The sequence below is a fragment of the Vipera ursinii genome (genome assembly GCF_947247035.1).
Source record: "Vipera ursinii genome assembly, chromosome: 8".
In the NCBI taxonomy this organism is placed as follows: domain Eukaryota; kingdom Metazoa; phylum Chordata; class Lepidosauria; order Squamata; family Viperidae; genus Vipera; species Vipera ursinii.
The window spans coordinates 3,638,208-3,657,041 of NC_139519.1; the positions used below are offsets into that span (position 1 = coordinate 3,638,208).

Here is an 18,834-nt window from a genome sequence, read left to right on the forward strand (position 1 = left end):
TTGGGTTTTATTTGGTACCGTACATCACAGAGAGTCTTTCAATAGCATGCAGGTAGTCCCTGACTTACGAACAGAACTGAGCCCAAAATTTCTGTTGTTAAATGAGACACTTGCTAAGTGAATTTTGCTCCATTTTATGACCTTTCTTGCCATAGTGGTTAAGTGAATCACTGCAGCTGTTAAGTTAGTAACATGGTTGTTAAGTGAATTTGGCTTCCTCGTTGACTTTGCTTGTCAGAAGGCCACAAAAGAGGAAGACATGACCTCAGGATGCTGCAACCATCATAAAGATGAATCAGTTGTCAGGTGTTTGAATTTTGATCACATGATTGTGGGGATGCCGCAATGGTTGTGTGAAAACTTGCCATGTCACTCTTTTCAGCGCTGTTGTAACTCTGAACAATCACCAAACGAACTAAGTCAAGGACTACCTGTACAAATATAATACTGATCAATAAATAAGAACCACATGATATGCTTTTTTCCCCCTCCAAGAGATCTTGAAGTTCTGTCGCACCAACAAAACGTTCTGTGTCCACGCAAAAGTCCCACCTCAGAGGAGAAACTGCAATCTCCAGCTATCACAGTCTCTCTCCCTAGCAGTATCTGGGCCTGGGAGTGGCTTTCCAAGCAAGGCTGATTCACACTCTATTTAGTCTTACATATTCCAAGCAAGATCCCTGAATCCAGTTTATTCCTCTTGCTCCCAACCCTTTGGATGTGGAATTGGTGCCCCCATCCCCAATCCTGATTATTTTTCCAGGCAGGGAAGCTAAAGTTTGAAAAGGGACAAAGCCAAGATGGAGGACGATGGGATCTGCACTTTTTTGGTTGTTCAGAATTTCAAACGTTAGCCAAGGCACAGCAGAGAGGAGATTTGGGCTGGAGCCAAAGTGGGGAAGGTGAAAACCTCCATTAATTGGCCTCCCGATATCTTATAAATGAAGCTTGAGATGTCAGAGCCTGTCTGCCCTAAATGAAAACCAACTCTAAAAATAGATCAAATCAAGTTTCTTTTTTTTTTAATGCAAGCTGACAACCAACAGATGGAATTTTCTGGCGTTTTTGTGCCAAGGAAAATTTCCCCCAGAGTGCCAGAAGACAGCTGACTGCTTTCCCTCTGAGACCCCATTCCCCAACGCAAGAAAGGCTGAAAAAAATCCCATTGTAAACTCACCGCCTGCACAAATACTGGAAGGCTTTGCAGCAAGGATTTCAATGCAAGATTTCTTCAGAATCTAGAAGGCACAAGAAAGAATAAAATGGCTTAGGAATCTTGGGTGCATCCAGACGGAGATCTCCCAGAGCCGCTCAAGGCTGGAATGTCTTAATGGCTAAACCCAAAAGGACTTGTGTTAAAGGTGTCCGAAAGTCAAAAGCCTTGGAGGATGGAAGGAGAGGCCCCATCCTCCCTGCATCTTCGGCTTCAAACCCTATCAGGAATGGTCAAAGAAACCAGGTCTAGGACCTTGTCCCCCCTTCTGCTCCAGAAATACTCAAACTACTTTCCACACTGCAAAATGTTTTGCATACTCAGCAAGGAAAAGATGGGCTGACTTCATCACCCGAGGTACCTGGGGCAGTAAGGACGGAGAGGTCTCCAGGATGGCATTCAGCTAAGTCAAGATGGGGACCGCAGGAAAGGGAGCAAAGCCCCATGGCACAGGTGGGCCGTTGGTCATTCTAGCTGCGACACCTTTTGACCCCCCCCTCCCCCATGCCCCTGGCAAGGGAGAAAAGGCAACATATTTATTGTTTGCAATGTTGTGGTGTAAATGCTGCGATTTGTACACTGGCATCAGGTGCCATCACACCCTGTCCTCCTCTGTGTGATGGCACCTCAGTGCCCAAGTTTTTGTTTTAAGGTCATGGTGTCTGGTTGCCAGATTTGGCGATAACAGGAGTGGTGTTTAAACTTAGGTCATTATGTCAGTAAGCAAGCAAGCAAACAAACACACATTAAGGACTAACAGCATCCAAAAAGCAAAGGCAATGCTCTCAGACTGGATTCACACAATTCACTATTCCAGTTTAATCCCATTTTGGCCTTTGGAGAGAACGATGCTCTTTTCTACCCTTTTGTTCTCTTTGGGTTCGATAGTTTATTGCCATCGTCGTTCTTTTGTCTTACGCTGCTTCTGTGTTTTTGTATTGTTCACTGTTCTTAAATATTTTAGCAATTATAGACTCAACCAGAGTTGGTGGAAGTCAAATAGCATATAGATTTAATAAGTAAATAATAATTCTTCAACACCTTCAAATAATATCCTAGGTCATTGGGAAGGACTTGATAGGTGAACAAAAAATGCTAAATGCTAAACATTTGGCTAACTATAATGAATAATACAATATTATAATAATAATAATAATAATAATAATAATAATAATAATAATAATAATAATAATAATAATAATAATGATAAAAACAAAAAAACAAAAAACTGCAAAATACATCAAGAAATTGCAGCTTCCTGCAATCACTCCAGCAAAGCTACAAAAAACTGCACTACTCAGAACATTTTAAGGAGATACCTGGTTGATACCTAGGATGCTGGCAGCAACCCATGTCAACCATTAGTGCCAGTCAGTTTGAGTGTTCAGTTGACTGAGTTTCATGTTTTATGAATAAAAGTTTAATAATAATAATAATAATAATAATAATAATAATAATAATAATAATAATGTATATATTATTATAATTATTGTGATTGAAGCACTTGAAGCAATACCTAAAGAACTCCCTCAAAATTTGAAAATTTTGAATTTACCACACCTGAACACTCTATTTTACACAAAAAGAGCCACTTTGCTTGGAACTGCCTATATCCTCAGGTGCCACCTTCATCATTCTTAGGTCCTTGGACTTGAATTAAGTTTTCAGCATACTATGAAATTAACTCCAGATTACTCATAATAATAATTTTCTGAACTTGTGCAATATATTGGCTATATACTAAGTAAATATTTATTATGCTGCTATTCTGCCTTTTGTTTAGGAGCTCGAGGCCCTGTACAGAGCCTTCCCTCCTCCCATTAACCCCACAACAACATCCCTGCGATGTAGGCTGGGACAGGGAAAGGAACTGACCCTAAGAGTGCCGCCACAGTTGAGGGCAACTGGTCCAATTCTTAATCACCAATTGGCTCAGCTGGAGAAGCCTCCATATTTCAATGAAAGGTTAACTGTATCCATACTTAGCTTCTTGTTGGAATGAATCTCTTAGACTCAGGAATTCTGGGAATTGAAGTCCATGAGTCATAAAAGAGCCGAGGTTGTCTACCCCTGTCTTAGACCTTTAAATGACCTGGTGGTGAAGACAGTCCCAAAGTACTTAAAAATAGGGACAGCAGAAACAGATTCAAAGAACTTGGAGGATTATACAGAGAAAATTTCCCCCGAAAGGAGAATCTATCCAGCTGTTGGTCAAGAATGGATTTTCTTGGGGTGTTTGTGGGTCTCCTTCCAATTCATCTAATCTCGACAATGGCTACAACATGCAATGATCTATGGGAAGAAGATTGTTCCTCAAATCTGTACCTAAACCAACCAGGGCTTTCTGTCAAACCTTCCCCCAGGGCCCTACATCATTTGGGAAGGAAAAGCCAACCGTGGTTTGGGATGCAGAGAGGGATCCAGGTAACTGGCAGGATCTTCAAAGCCCAAGTCTCTGCCCCCCCCCCATCATAACTTCCAAGTGGGCACCTGCTCGTCTGGCTCAGCACAACAACGAAAGCAGAGCTATCCTGATTTGTGTTAAACCTGCCTCCTTGGAAATGATGGGGGCTTGAAGAGGGCCTATGGCAACAAGCCGACTGCTCAGGAAAGGATGGGCCGAAACAGGTATTTGAACCTCAAGTTGGATTTAAATTGGGACTTTAAAAAAAATGGGCTTTCCCTCTTCTCAGCAACATGATTTGTCATCAGCCGCTGGTCTTTGCTGCTATTCCTGGGCTGTTTCTCAACCTTGGCAATTTTCGGATGTGCGGAGTTCGACTCCCAAAATTTCAGGAAACCTAAAAACTGTGAAATCTAAAAACGCTGGGCTAAAGAATGGGAAAAGGCAGGAGAAAGCGCTTTTAAAATTCCAAGGCATGAGAGGCCCTGGACCAGCAGCTGTCCACCTGGACAACGGACGAGGAGAAGAAGGATGCGTGCTGGTGGTAGGGTTGACATGAACGGATGGGGAATTTCCTCACCCCTTTGGCTCAAAAACATTACGAAGGCCGTCCTGTTTAGGGATGCCGTGTGATAAGGAACAACTCAAATTTTGAATGAAGATACAGGTGCTCCTCAACTTACGACCACAATGGAGTCCAAAATTTCTGTTGCTAAGCGAGACAGTTATTAAGTAAGTTTTGCCCCATTTTTACGATCTTTCTTGCTGTAGATGTTAAGTGAATCACTGTAACCTGTATCCTGGTTGTTAAGTGAATCTGGTTTCTGCATTGACTTTGCTGGTCAGAAGCTCACAAAAGGGGATCCCATGATCCTGGGATACTGCAACCATCATAAATGTGAGTCAGTTGCCAAGCCTCTGGATTTTGATCACCTGACCAGGAGGATGCTGCAACGATCGTAAATGTGAAAAATGATCCTACGTCACTTTTTTCAGTGCCATTGTAACTTCAAACGGTCACTTAATGAATTGTTATAAGTCGAGGACTGTTATGGTTACCATCACCAGCCCTCAACACTTGTGTGCAGAAGATGCAGATGAAACAATACCATTTTACAAGGTCTCCATGAGAGAACTGAAGAAAAGTAGCAGACTTTTCTAACTACGTCAGGCCCCGGAATACCCTTAAAGGGAGAAAGAAGAAAGGGAAAGAATGGCTAGGGTGAAGCAGGAGCTGTTGGGAGGGGAACCAGCCACGGAGGGGAAAAAATGCAGTTGTGAGGACCAAAATTAGGCAAGCATTCTAGTTTCTCGCTGGGTTCCTTAGATGTGTCTGGATGTGATTCTCAAATCAGGTTTACTTCTTATTTTATGTTATGTTCACTCACAAAATTAAACCTGGCACAAATCTTCAAGGCCGAGCTAGATGAAATCCAGTCTGAAAGATACAAATCACTGCAGCAGAAAAAAGAATTTGGAACTTTTTTTGGGAAAAGCAGCATGTAAACTTCCAGAAAGAGGCATCCCTCGCTTTGAGCCAGTGACTTTGGAGTGAGTCACAGCATGGAGACTTCCGTTGTGATTATCTGGAGTAGCCAGCTAATTTTATTTACATGGCCCACACATCCCCAAAATCTCATTCCAGCTGATTCTTTTCAAGAAAAAGAATGGGAAACTTCATTTTGGAACAGGAGAAGGGTAAAAAGTTCTAAAGTCCTGTTTGGCTTCTGCAGAAAGGCAGAAGGTGCCATGGAGGCCCCTATGTCTTTTTTCTGATGTTTAAAGATAAAGGTAAAGATTCCCCCGCACATGCGTGCTAGTCGTTTCCGACTCTAGGGGCTGGTGCTCATCTCCGTTTCAAAGCCGAAGAGCCAGCGCTTGTCCGAGGACGTCTCCGGGGTCATGTGGCCGGCATGACTAGACGCCAAAGGCGCACGGAACGCTGTTACCTTCCCACCGGAGCGGTCCCTATTTTTCTACTTGCATTTTTACGTGCTTTCGAACTGCTAGGTTGGCAGAAGCTGGGACGAGTAACAGGCGCTCACTCTGTTACGCAGCACTCGGGATTCGACCCGCCAAACTGCCGACCTTCTGATTGACAAGCTCAGCGTCCTAACCCACTGAGTCACCGCGTCTGACTTGGCGGAGCTGAAATGACTCACACAGATGTATACATACCTCTTTGCTAAGGTGGACCTAAGAATCAGGGACAACCCGCAATGGCATCAAAATAATGGCACCACGGCATGATTGAGTTCCCTACCTAGAACTTGAGGGACACAAGGATGCCATTTGTGTCATTGGCATGATAAAATGGCTCCCATGGATGCAGATGGAAGCTGCCAGTGGGGCTTGCCATAGATGCCATGTGTCCCAGCACCTTTTATCTGAAACGTGAAAGAAGCACCACAGCATTGCACTATAAGCTCCGCCCTTTGGAGCATGACACACACACAGTAAAGTGGGGTCTTCTTCAATGCCCCCCCCGGCACTGCCTGATTCAGTCTTTTATGCTCCTTCATGGGTGTTGCTGGCCCCCACCTGCATCTGCTTGATCTACACATTTAGAATCAAATGACAAATGATGCAATTTGCCAATTGTTATGTCACAATTATTTATTTACATTTATTACACCTTTATTATTTTTTAAAAAATAATTTGCTTTTAATTTACAAAAGGGAGTTTTAGGGGTGACTCTCAGAGAGAAGAACTGGTGCTGACACAGAGAATCTGCACATAAAAAATCCAGGGGACACCTCTATTACACTGTTGTGACCAGACTGTTGTGACTTTTCTGACCATACCTGCAGAATCCACATGCTCACCACTCTTCCAGCTACTGTTTAAACAGCTATTGTTCTTTATGATAGGGATTTCAGTGCATCTTTGCAAAAAAAAAAAAGATACATCTGGTACCTTTTGGGCAGAGAAGCCATTTGTTACCTGGCAAAAACAGACAATGATGAACAAGGACTAGGTGTAGCCAACTTCTCCCCACCTGCAGAGGAAAGTATATCTTGGTTTTCCCTTCAGGCTAAATAATGTTTGCCATCCAGCAGTTTTTCTTTATAAACTTCTCCAATCATCTCCTTGTGAAAAGTTAAGAGATTAGTCTTCGTCCAGTAAGTTTTCTCCTGGTGCTGTAACCACATTTGTATGTTCAGTTAGAAGAAGTTACAAGGGGGAGGGGGAGGGGGAGAGGGAGAGAGAGAAGGTTCCTGATCCAGAAAACAGGTTAGAGTAAAAGCATTTGTAACTGGAGGGATCAGGAACATAGCTTCTCTCCCTGCCTTGTAAATGAACAGCTGATATTAATACAACTTCTGTTGGAAAGCAATTTTCTTTCTTTCATTGTACTGGGCTGCAGATATGCTGACATATGGATGCAGAAGCTCCACAGTTTCTTTGTTTGGCTTGTTAATCTCATCTAAGGTAATATTGTGGGTGACGAACCAATGGTCTTCCAGACATTGCCAAAATGCAACTTCTTTATCTAATGGTGAGGCAAACTGGGAGTTTCAGGCGTGACATTTGAAGAACTCACAAAGTTCTCCATCCTGCTGATATAGGAAGCTTCCTCCTGGCTTAATTTCATTGATTCAAGCTTTGCAGAGGTGAAGTGGAAGAATTCCAGAGAAAAACCTTGCTGAACCTGATCTGAAGATGCTGACAATGAAAGCTGAGTTCTTGGGCACCTCAAGGATGTGCTCTGCCATGAAGCAAAGACTGCCAAGGGTTTAGCAACAATTGCAGGCAGCATAACTTTGCAAATACACAGAGACAAACACCACTCACAAGATGCCTGCAGAACTTCAGATAGTCCTTGACTTACAACAGTTCGTTTAGTGATTGTTCAAAGTTACAACGGCACTGGGAAAAATGTCTTGTGACCATTTTTCACACTTACGGCATTTGACAAAGTAGACCACAAACTGTTGCTTAGTAAGCTAGAAAAAGGTGGGATAGACAACAACACCCTCAGATGGATCTGTAGCTGGCTGACAAACTGTACTCAAAAAGTAATCCTCAATGGCACTGCACCCACATGGAGAGAAGTAAGCAGTGGGGTACCACAAGGCTCCGTCTTAGGCCCAGTCCTCTTCAATATCTTCATCAATGACTTAGATGAGGGAATAGAAGGGGAACTCATCAAATTTCCAGACTGACAGCAAACTGGCAAAAATAGCCAACATCCCAGAAGACAAGCTCAGGATCCAAAAAGATCTTGACAAACTTGAACAATGTGCCCTATCCAGTGGTGGGATTCAAATATGTGAACAACCGGTTCTATGTGTGGATGCCGCTTCCAGAAGTCCATTCTGGGCCTGGATAACAAAAAATTAGCTATCGGCTTTGCCAAAGTGGTGCGAATTGGCTGAATCCCACCATTGGCCCTATCCAACAAAATGAACTTTAATATGAAGAAAAGCAAAATTTTACATTTAGGCAGGAAAAATCAAAGTTTAAGTACAGATTAGGTGAGACCAGGCTCAAAAACAGCAACTGTGAAAGGGACCTTGCTGCCCTACTGTACAATCACTTGACTCTGAGCCAGCAGTGTGCAGCAGCAAGCAAAAAAGCTAATACAATCCTGGGTTGCATAAACAGAGGTATAGAATCAAGATCACGCGAAGTATTATTACTGCTTTATAAAACCCTAGTGAGACCTCACCTTAAATACTGCAACCAATTTTGGTCACCATATCACAAAAAAGATGTTGAGAATTTTGAAAAAATTCAGAGAAGAGCAACTAAGATGATCCAAGGCCTGGAGACTAAAACATATGAAGAAAGGCTGCAGGACTTGGGTTTGGCTAGTCAAAAGAAAAGAAGAAATAGGGGAGACATGATAGCAGTATTCCAGTATTTGAGGGGCTGCCACAAAGAAGAGGGCATCAAACTATTCTCCAAAGCACCTGAGGGAAGGACAAGAAACAATGGTTGGAAACTGACCAAAGAGAGAAGCAACCTGGAATTAAGGAGAAACTTCCTAACAGTGAGGACAATTAATCAGTGGAACAGCTTGCCACCAGAAATCATGGGCGCACCATCACTGGAGATTTTTAAGAAGCTAGACAAGGGGTAGGCAACCTCGGCTTTTTTATGACTCATGGACTTCAACTCCCAGAATTCCTGAGTCAGCTGACTAAGGAATTCTGGGAGTTGAAGTCCATGAGTCATAAAAGAGCTGAGGCTGCCTACCCGTGGGCTAGACAGTCACTTGTCTGAGATGGTATAAGTTCTCCTACTTGAGCAGGGGGCTGGACTAGATGACCTCCAAGGTCCCTTTCAGCTCTATTCTATTCTATTCAGCATCCCCACGTTCAGACACTTGACAATTGGTTCGTATTTATGACAGTTGCTGTGTCCCGGGGTCATCTGATCCCCTTTTGCGACTTTCTGACAAGCAAAGTCACTGGGGATTCAGATTCACTTAACAACCAGGTTACTAACTTAACAACTACAGTGATTCACTTAACAACTATAGTAGGAAAGGTTGTAAAATGGTGCAAAACTCACTGAAGAAATTTCTCATTTAACAACATACATTTTGGGCTCAATTGCGATCGTACGTTGAGGACTGCCTGGATGTGATGGTCCTGCAGTAGAAGCTCTAGAGAAAGGATCAGGTCAGGGGCCTCCATTTGTGGGATCAAAAAACTGTCAGGATGGTGGTTTTGATTGAGCAGTCATGGATGCCATCGTGACTCTTTTAACCTCCTCTCTGCAGATGCCCCTGAGTCATGCCCTTCTCTATTAGCTTCCAAAAGACCTTGCGCTGATACCTGGAAACCTCTTTTTAGATCTAGCAAAAATAGAAGGGAATATTTGTAGTTGAACTGTGCAGTCCTAGGTGCTCTCTGAGCTGGGTGGATTTCTTGTAGATGTTTCATTACCAAACTAAGTAACATCATCAATGCTAGCAAGAACAAAAATATTGTGGAAAATTGGCAAGACTCACTAAGGCAGTACTGTACTTCCCTGTATTGGGTGATTTGGTTTCAAAACAAAGTGAGATGCAGGCCTTCGTAATGATATATATATAACTCCCCCAGCCCCTTGAATAAAAGCCACTAATGGTCTTTGCTTTTGCTAAATAATCCCCGATCGTTTCAAAGCTATCATTCAGCCCAAATCTCTCTTCCACTTGGCCAAGCCATTCTGTTCAGTGGCTGCTACTGGTCTGTTTCTAGGAGGCCCTCAGATATTCCAGCGCTGATAAATATACTGTTTCTGGCAACAACAATGCTAATTTCACTAAGTCATGAAATCAGTACAGTGGTAAGCAAGACTTACAGAGTCTATGACTCCCTGGAGAGCTTCAAAGCCATCATTCACAGGGAAAACGTGATCCTTGCTGTCAGCAATTCGGGCCAACTGGTTTTGGAGAAAAAAATAGGTAGAAAAGTGAGTCAGCCAATAAGGACGTAAGGAAAAGCTGGACACTGCCAAGAGGCAGAGGACCATTGCGCAAGAGGTGGAGACAGCTCTTTGTCAAGCTTTATTGCCACTCATGTGTGTGTGGATTTTGTTTCTTCCATGCTCATTTTTTTTCTCAGAATTTGCACTCATCACCACAATAGGATTCTAGTTTTTCCAAATACCATAGTGGGGTGAAGGGGAATTAGCAAAACCCCTCGAAGCAGAGAACTTCAGTATAATAGGACAGTGTTTCGCAACCTCAACAACTTTCAGATGTGTCTCAGGTCTCAGAGTTCTGCTGGGGGAATTCTGAGAGATGGAATTCTACATCTCTTAAGCTGCTGAGCCTGACAAAAACTACGATAGAATCCTGGCTGAACCTGGATCATAGTTTAAATTATTATAGGAGAATGGATCCATGGAGTCTTTATAGGCACCTTCCAGGCAATTTGGCAGCTGCCTAAAACCAACATTCTTTCCAATCTAATTCTCAAAGTTTTCTTTAGCAAGATTTATTGAAATATGAGGAATGGGGTTGTACGAACTCCAGCAGCTGAACTGTTTCCCATTGGATCAATTTCATTTTTCATTTTCATGTTTGTTATTCCAGCCATCCTGTGATGTCTGTAGAGATGTCAGAACTTTTTCGCAGAAAAGTGTGAAACTGGCTGGTTCCCTATCCATCTTCTGAATCTTTATCAGCCCAAACTCAACCATTACACCCAAAACACAGGCACAGTTTACCATTGGCTTCTTCTGGGATTCTGGAATGTATCGTGACCTCCCAATATAGACCATGGTCTTGGGATCTCCAGGGAACTTCCCCCTAAGCACGAATCAATCTGAGTGTGCTCAGCTTTTTAAGTCCAGTCAAAACTGAGTGTATGTGTCTACTTACATTGCTTTTATAGTTAAGGAGAAGCATCTGGAACCAGAAATCATGTCTATTACTTATTGTTGGTTTCCTTACCTAAACCATGGTGTTTGGATGGGAACGGTTAATGTTTGGTTAATATTATGCGGGCCTGTAGGCACAGAGAGATGAAACTGGAACCAGCCATAGCTTTTGCAATGCTCTTAGCCCTTTCAAAAAATTCCCCTCTATGAAATTCCAATTTATAGGGTGGAATTAGGATCTAGATGATAATGGGAAATTGTCTTGGCAGATTTTTCTACTTGCTGTCCAGCATTAGCCACTCACACTTCATGGGCAAGGAATGGTCTTGGCTCCAGTCTTCACTACTTTTGAATTCAATAGCAATAGCACATAGACTTATATACCGCTTCAGAATGCTTTACAGCCCTTTCTAAGCAGTTTACAATGTCAGTATATTGCCCCTAACAATCTGGCTCCTCATTTTACCAATCTCAGAAGAATGGAAGGCTGAGTCAACCTTGAGCTGGTCAGGATTGAACTCCTGGCAGTAAGCAGAGTCAGCCGGCACTCCTGCATTCTATCCCCTGTGCCACCACGGCTCATACATTCAACTACTAATGTTCTCTCCTGCTCTTTCCTGCCAGCCCTCCAAGGTAGACCATACTTGGAATCTAAAGAAGTACCTTAGGGAACACCTGCTGCCGGCATCAACTTCCCTCCGCCCTGTGCGTTCCCACAGAGAGGGTCTCCTCAGGGTGCCACCGGTCAGAGAATGTCGATTGGTGGCCCCCAGGGGGAGATCCTTCTCTGTGGGCGCCCCAGAATTATGGAATCAGTTACCGGTTGAGCTCCGGATGGAGCCCGATCTTCGCTCCTTTCGCCGCGATCTAAAAACATACTTGTTCGAACAAGCCGGCCTGGCCTGAGGGGGGATTGGTGGGGTTTTTACTGTCATTTTATTGGGGTTTTTACTATGTATTAATTGTTTTTTAGTGGGCATGTATTTAATTATTTTTTAACTTTTGTAATTCTGTGTTTTTATTCTTGCCCTGTACACCGCCCTGAGTCCTTTGGGAGAAGGGCGGTATAGAAATATTAATAAATTAAATTAAAGCCACACCAGCTAATATTATTTTTATTATAAGGGTATAGTAACCAAATCTCGCAAGTCTGAATGTGCCTTTCCCTCCTCTATCTTCATGAGAATCAATGGAGGTCTGAGAAGCCTTCTCAAGTTGCAGAAGATTCAGATTTCTTTTAACTGCAGATCTTCTGCAAGATGGCTGTCTTTTCAAAGGAAGATCCTTGAGCTCAAAGCAAGAACTGGGCATCTTCTAAAAGAGAGGTGGGGAATGATGTCCCTTTATAACTTGTGGACTTCAAGGCTGGCTCAGGAATTCTGGGAGATGAAGTCCACAAGTCACAAAGGGGCCATCATTCCCCACCCGTTCTAAAAGACGAGGTGGCTTTTGAAGAGGGTAATCTAAGAAATCAAGGTGGTGGCTGTGTCATGGCAGGAACAGATGTTATGCCTGTCAAAAAGGGTTGAGGCTTTGATTCCACAGTTCTGGCCACTATTTTGACATTTTGGAGCTATATCCTGCAGACAGTCCTGGACTTCTAGCTCCCTCAAAAGCAATTTCAAATGAGACTGAAAGCTGTTACACTTAAACCAAGCTTTGCCCAAATGCAAAATGATTGAAAATTACCTGGGTTTCATTGAAGTCCTTTACACCAACACAGTACACTGTGGCTCCCAGCTCACGGGACCGGTTGGCCTGGAAAGAGAGGGCAAAGCATTGATTGCAGCCCACCCAGCATAAAGGAACAGTCATTCTCAGATGGGGCTTCCTAGCTACCATTCTATCTCCTGGCCCATCTCACCCACCTATCTGCCAGCTCAACCGGAAGAAAAAAACATATTCAACATGTTAGGATTGCCGTTCTGTTTGGGATGTAACCCATAACTATGATTTAAAAAGAGTCTCAGACTGAGGGAAGCAGAGGGGAATGCAGTTGCTTCACCTTTATGTAATCCTTCCTGGCCCTCCTTATACAGTACAGGTAGTCCTCGACTTACAACCATTTGTTTAGTGACAGTTCGAAGTTACAACTGCACTAGAAAAAAGTGATTTATGTTGCAACATCCTCATGGTCATGTGATGAAAATTCAGACACTCGGCAAAGGTTGCTGTTTCCCAAAGTCATGTGATCCCCTTTTGCGACCCTCTGACAAGCAAAGTCAACGGGGAAGCCAGATTCGCTTTACAACTAAAGTTACTAATCACTGCAGTGATTCACTTAACAATGTAGTAACAAAGGTTCTAAAATGGGGCAAAACTCACTTAGAAACAAAAATGTTGAGTTCAGTTGTGGTCATAAGTCAAAGACTATCTGTACATTGGATTAAAACTTTCCAAGTTTGCATTTCCAAAGATCTGGAGACACCAGCTTGGAGAAGGCCTCTGCCATGACAAGCTGCCACTCATAATACATTGTTTTTTTCTCCAATGCCTTTCGCCCACTCTGGATGCTCCAGGCACGGACATTGGGCTTTAATGTCAATAGGAATTATGTGACAGCAAGGGCCAATCAGGGGTCAGTTGGCCCCATTTCTTTATTATTACATTTATTTCTTTATTATTACATTTATTTCTTTATTATTACATTTCTTTATTATTTTATTTATTTATTATTAAAGTTATTTGTTGCCCATCTCGTTTCAAAGTGCCTCTGGGCGACTTACAGCATAAAAACATCAAAATCATCACAAACAAATATTCCAAGCCCAATAAAGTGACAATACAATCCAAGTCAAATCTTGGTCACAAGATGGGAGAGGAGGGAGCTGGATGCACAGGGGTGGGTGGGTTGGTGGGATTTGCTCTTAATCAACCGCTTCCAATGAATCTGCTGCCCTTGGAAATTCCAGAGCAGTTGCCCAGAGGATGGATCCTTACTGATCCCTTGTCTGATTCTTTGACTCCCTTATTGCTAAACGACACGGCCACAAAGAGCAATACCAGGGGATCCGGCGGCATCGGCTGGTGAGCGCAGCACTACGGATGTGCCTCTTCATGTGGAGCCTCTTTGCAGCTTCTAGAAACAGTGAATGCTCATTTGAGCATTTGTCTTCTTATTGCATTCTTATGTCACCCTTTGCCAAAGTAATTTTTTAAAATCCGCTGAACGTATTGCACAGGTCGCAGGGGGAATCTAGAACAGCAGAATACCTTTGGCGTTATCTTTGAACCCATCTGCTTCCCTGAAGGGAAGGTGTTTTCCTCCCGTCCTTGTTCCTTCCACTCCTTCATTGCTCTTCTAACTGGCTGGCATCATTCCCTGTTTGGTGCTTCGGGTGCAACATTCTGCCTTCTCTGCAAAATTGCTCTTGCAGGCACTTTCTTTCTGTTTAGCACAGCCCAGCTTTTGGTCCAGGGGAGAAACCTGGCAGAATTGCATTTTATCTGCGGCCCGATGCATCATCCTTACGTTTCTACCGGATGCCAATAAAACGTGCACAGGACATTACCAATTTTATATATCCTGGAAGAGTGTCCCACGGAGACTCAAGAGGGCAGCTGGCTTTTTTGCCCTCCACCACAGCCCTTTGGACTGGAGCAATGTGAGAGAGGCCTGTGGCCTATTAATCTCTCTTTGAAGATCTGTAAAGCTGGCCATTCTTCCACTGTTTCTGCCTCCTCCGCTACTTTTAATGACCGGTAAAGTGAAAGGGGGTGGGGAACATCTTTTGTTTGATTCCTTTGGAGAGGAATGCATTCTCCCCACTTAGGGCAAAGCCTGGCCCCAACTGTCAACCCCACCCTGCGTGAGGGAGACAGGCAGATCCAGGAGGGGAATCTGGCCTTGGAGGAGATGCTGATGCTGCCTCTGTCTGAGCAGGAGATCATGGAAAGCCTCTTGATCAAATTGCAAAGGCAATCAAGAGCAACGAAGCATGCGTCTGCACAAAACCAGCCCTTTGCTAGCAAACAAGGATGACTTTGACTATTTTAAAACAAACGCACAGACAGATTCCAATGGGACTACAGTATGCGCCAATTTTCTTTATGGAATTAGTCTCTTAGTTCTGCGGAGTTCTGGGAGCTCAAGCCCACACACCTTAAAAGTTGCCGAGGCTGAGAAACACTGGTCTAAACGGCCTCCAGGTTCTCTCCCAACTCTCTGATTCTGTTATTTATTATTTAATGTTCAGGAGGACATATTTAGACTAGGGAGAACCCGCTGTTGTACTTCCCTGGCTCACTGCATGCATATTTAATTTTCCCCCCTTGTTCCACTGAGTTGATGTTGACTCCTGGCGATGACATGAATTGGGAAGGCTTAAGGAAGGACTGGCCCAAGGTCACCAGCTGCCTTTGTATCCAAGGCCAAACTCAATTCACACTTTCCAGTTCTGAACCAGGTGCCTTAACCACCAAAGGAGCTAGACTAAAAGAGGTCTTCTAATTTTACCAAGGTTCCTTTCCCCACAAAAGAAACTTCTGCTTGTCTACTTCCTTTTTTTAAAAAAAATACATTTCAATTATTTTATTATTTTAGCTGGCAGCTATGGCTGCAGTTTGGGGTTCCTTATGTTTCTTCCCCTGCTTCATTTTGTTTCCATTTTCCCTGCTTGGCTACCCAATTTCTATAATAATAATAATAAAATAAAATAAAATAAAAAATACAATACAATACAATACTAAAATAAAATAAAATAAAATATTTCTCCTGATGCTTCTCTTTGAAATCTACTAATTAGGGAAGCTGCAGTTTGCGGTACTGTACTAATGCAAGATTGGTTGTTCACCTGGTTTCTTGTTCACCTCAGAATCATATTCTCGGGGAATTAAATTTTTAAAAAATTGTCAGGAGCTTCTTCTCTTGAATGGAAATGATGGGGAGACAGGAGAGAGGGAATTCAGTCTGCGTTTTCTGCACAACAATAATTACGATTTTAGAAGAGGGCTGAAATTATGCATCTCACAATGTAAGCCTTCTCCCACTTAAGGCTGCTCAATTCCCAAGCATCCTAAAAAAAGACATGGCGGATAAATCCAGCCAATTCCATTCAAATGCTTCAGACAGAAAGGATAGGCCATGACAGCTTTGTGCAATCTAATGCCCTCCAGATGTGTTGCAGACTAAGAATTCCTGAAAGCATCTGGAAGGTGTTGGATTGAGGAAGGCCAAGTTATGCATGGATAGAAGTCTCTACCCCTCTGCTGTTGAGAGACCTTATTTATTAGAATAGAGCCAAGTTAATGTGCTCTCCCCATCTTGGAGCCCAGATTAGTCCCTTTTGTAGAGCTGTGGTGACAGCCCTGAAGATTCGTGTTATTGAAAAAAAATCACCATATCCTCTGGTTCATCCTTCTAAAGATGTTGTAATGCATCTGCTGAATCCTGAAGTGTTTAATTTTTGCAGTCAGAGATGACAGTTAAGGGAAGGGAACAGCAACAATTTCCTTGGGAAAGTCCCTAGGGTAACGATGGGAAAGAAATTCATTGGGTTTATATTTCATCATGAGCTTTCTTAATGCGTGCTTCCCAGAACTGTGTGGAAACAAAATGAATGCTCATGAAGACTTGGGGGAAAAAATAACGAAGCAGAAGCTGGTTGATGGGAGATAAGATGGGAAGAAAAAAAATATACCAACATTGAAATAAATAGATTTGTCCCCTCCAACCCTTGCAAAGTGGGGATGCAAAGATGGCGGTGCAGTGCAGTTATAGGAGAGGTTTAATACAATAATGTCTTAAAAGACATCAAGTGCCATGCAAATCTCTTGTCACTTCCCAAGAGAAAAGCCAGTTTATCTGCATTTTTTTACTTTATTTAAACATTTATACAGTATTCTGCCCTTCTAATGCATCTCCCTGTAAAATGAGCTTGTGAACTGTCAGATTGTGGCTCCAAGCTTGTCTGGGCAAAGTTCTCTTGATTGCAACAATCTCCAAAAATAAAGCTGAGTCCAGGCGAGTGAAAAGGACATGCCAGTTGTGAGCCTCTGAGGTAGACAGACAAAACACTGTCTGCAAACATGTGCCACCAACTTCACCGATCTCCCTCCCTCCTCTCTCCCCTCCCTCCCTCCCTCCCTCTCCCCCTCCCTCTCTCTGCAAATCCAAGATAAATTAACATGTTGACCCTAAGTATTCATTCCTTTCCTTTCCTGAGAAACCCCAAGAGGTAGAAAGTCTGGGCTTTATCTGCAAAGGAGAAGCTCTGTCAGTCTCCTCTCCCACAAAAGTGCTTAAACCAAGAAAGAGGTTATGGACATTGTTTGACTGAGGTTTCAGTAGGAGTTGAGATTTTAAAAACAACCTGCTTCTGGATTTATACGAGGGACACGGTTACAGACTTTGAAAGCAAGGCTCCTACCTCTTGTTCAGAATAGAAGAAAAGGTCCTCATGAAGTTCTCCATCCGTCAAGGCAATAATGACACTGGCGGTCCTGTAACCTGATGAGGGAAGCCATTCCAGAAGTAGAATTAATGGTCAAGGACAATGGAACAGCCAGCTGCCATCTTGTTTTACTCAGAGCGTGATGCTGCTTATCGGGTGCTGTTTGCAAACTGTCACAGAAGTTTCTTTCATGTTTTACCTACACGTAGGCAGTCATATTTGCGCAAACTCAAGTTTATACAAACAACTAAATATTTAATGTAGTGGTTAAATACAGTGGTTAGAAACTGAGTTCTAACCTTGAGCACGGATGTTGGCTGCAGGACTTTGGGCCAGTCCCCCTCTCAGGCCTGGGAAGAAGCGGCGATGCCAAACCACTTCTAAAAATGTTGCCAAGAGAACTGCAGGGACTCATCTATGTGGTCAACGTCAAGAAGAGAGCCAGTTTGGTAGAGGCACCAGACTGGAAACGGCAATTCTTGGAGACTTGGGCAAGCAGTTGCCAAGAGTCCAGAATGACTTGAAGATGTGCCAACATACGCACATTTCATAGGAAAGCAGATGTCATTCTGTAGTGAATATATTAGCATGTTTTCCAAAGCATCCAGCTTATCTAACCTATATGTTTACTTTTGGGATATAAACATAAATGATTTTTAAAATATAAGCAGAGGTGCATGAGTGATATCTTAATGGCTGCCTGCCCAAGGACAAAACTGTAGAGCTGATGGCCTGAGGTTGCAGTTCCTGCTTGGTCCCTTCCAGACTATCTGGGGATTCAGGTGTTACAGAAGGAATATGAGAGGCTGCTTCACAGTAAACCGGGCCAAAGGGACAGAAGAAAGTTTTGTTAGAAGTGCGCACAAAGTAATTTGAGGTCGCCTGGTGTGAGAGAGAGAGTACACACGGTACCAAGCATCTGTGCAAAGGCAAGGTGGGCCCAAGTTCACTTCATAGATTCATAGGCTGGAAGGGACTTTGGAGGTCTTCTAGTCCAGGGCTTTTCAACCAGTGATATGCGTACCACTGGTGGTACTTCGGCACCTAACTGGTGGTACACAACCATCCTAGACCAATGGTAGCGGGGGAGGGGAATGAGATGAAGTGGCGGCAGCATCCCAGAAGCCCGAGGGAGAGAGAGATGGAGCTGCAGGGTTGTTGGGGCTCAGCAGTAGCCCCAGGATTGGCACGCGTGGTTACAAGCCGATCAGCACTTCTGCAGGGCTATGGGGGCTGGACAGAATCCCCAGGATCAGCGCCGGGCTCCAGCTGATTGGTGCTTCCGGAAGCTGGAGGTGCTCTGAAGAGAAAAGGAGGAGGAGTGAGGGAGAGAGGAGAGGATCTGAAAGAAGGTTTCGGCAGGAAAAGGCCAGTGAGGGGCTGCCCCCGTCCCACCCCCAGATATGCACACAGGAGGCAGCAAGTGCCCGCCATCCCTGCTGACTGTCCCTGCTGACCACTCAGAAAGAAAAGAGGCAGGAGAAGCGCTTCCCTTTCCCCCAGG

The 18,834-nt window shown here is 43.5% G+C and overlaps 1 protein-coding gene across 1 annotated transcript in view; it reads right to left on the reverse strand.

Annotated features, from left to right (window-relative positions):
- Positions 1–18,834, reverse strand: part of ANTXR1 (ANTXR cell adhesion molecule 1) — a gene marked incomplete at its 3' end in the record, with an annotated part of 168,815 nt that overhangs the window by 113,314 nt on the left and 36,667 nt on the right. The window contains exons 6-9 of the mRNA XM_083368341.1: positions 17,307–17,386; positions 12,628–12,696; positions 9,916–9,996; positions 1,178–1,238 (exon numbers count right to left, since the gene is read on the reverse strand). Coding sequence (XP_083224467.1) covers positions 1,178–1,238; positions 9,916–9,996; positions 12,628–12,696; positions 17,307–17,386 — 291 coding nt within the window. The remainder of the gene's footprint in view (positions 1–1,177; positions 1,239–9,915; positions 9,997–12,627; positions 12,697–17,306; positions 17,387–18,834) is intronic.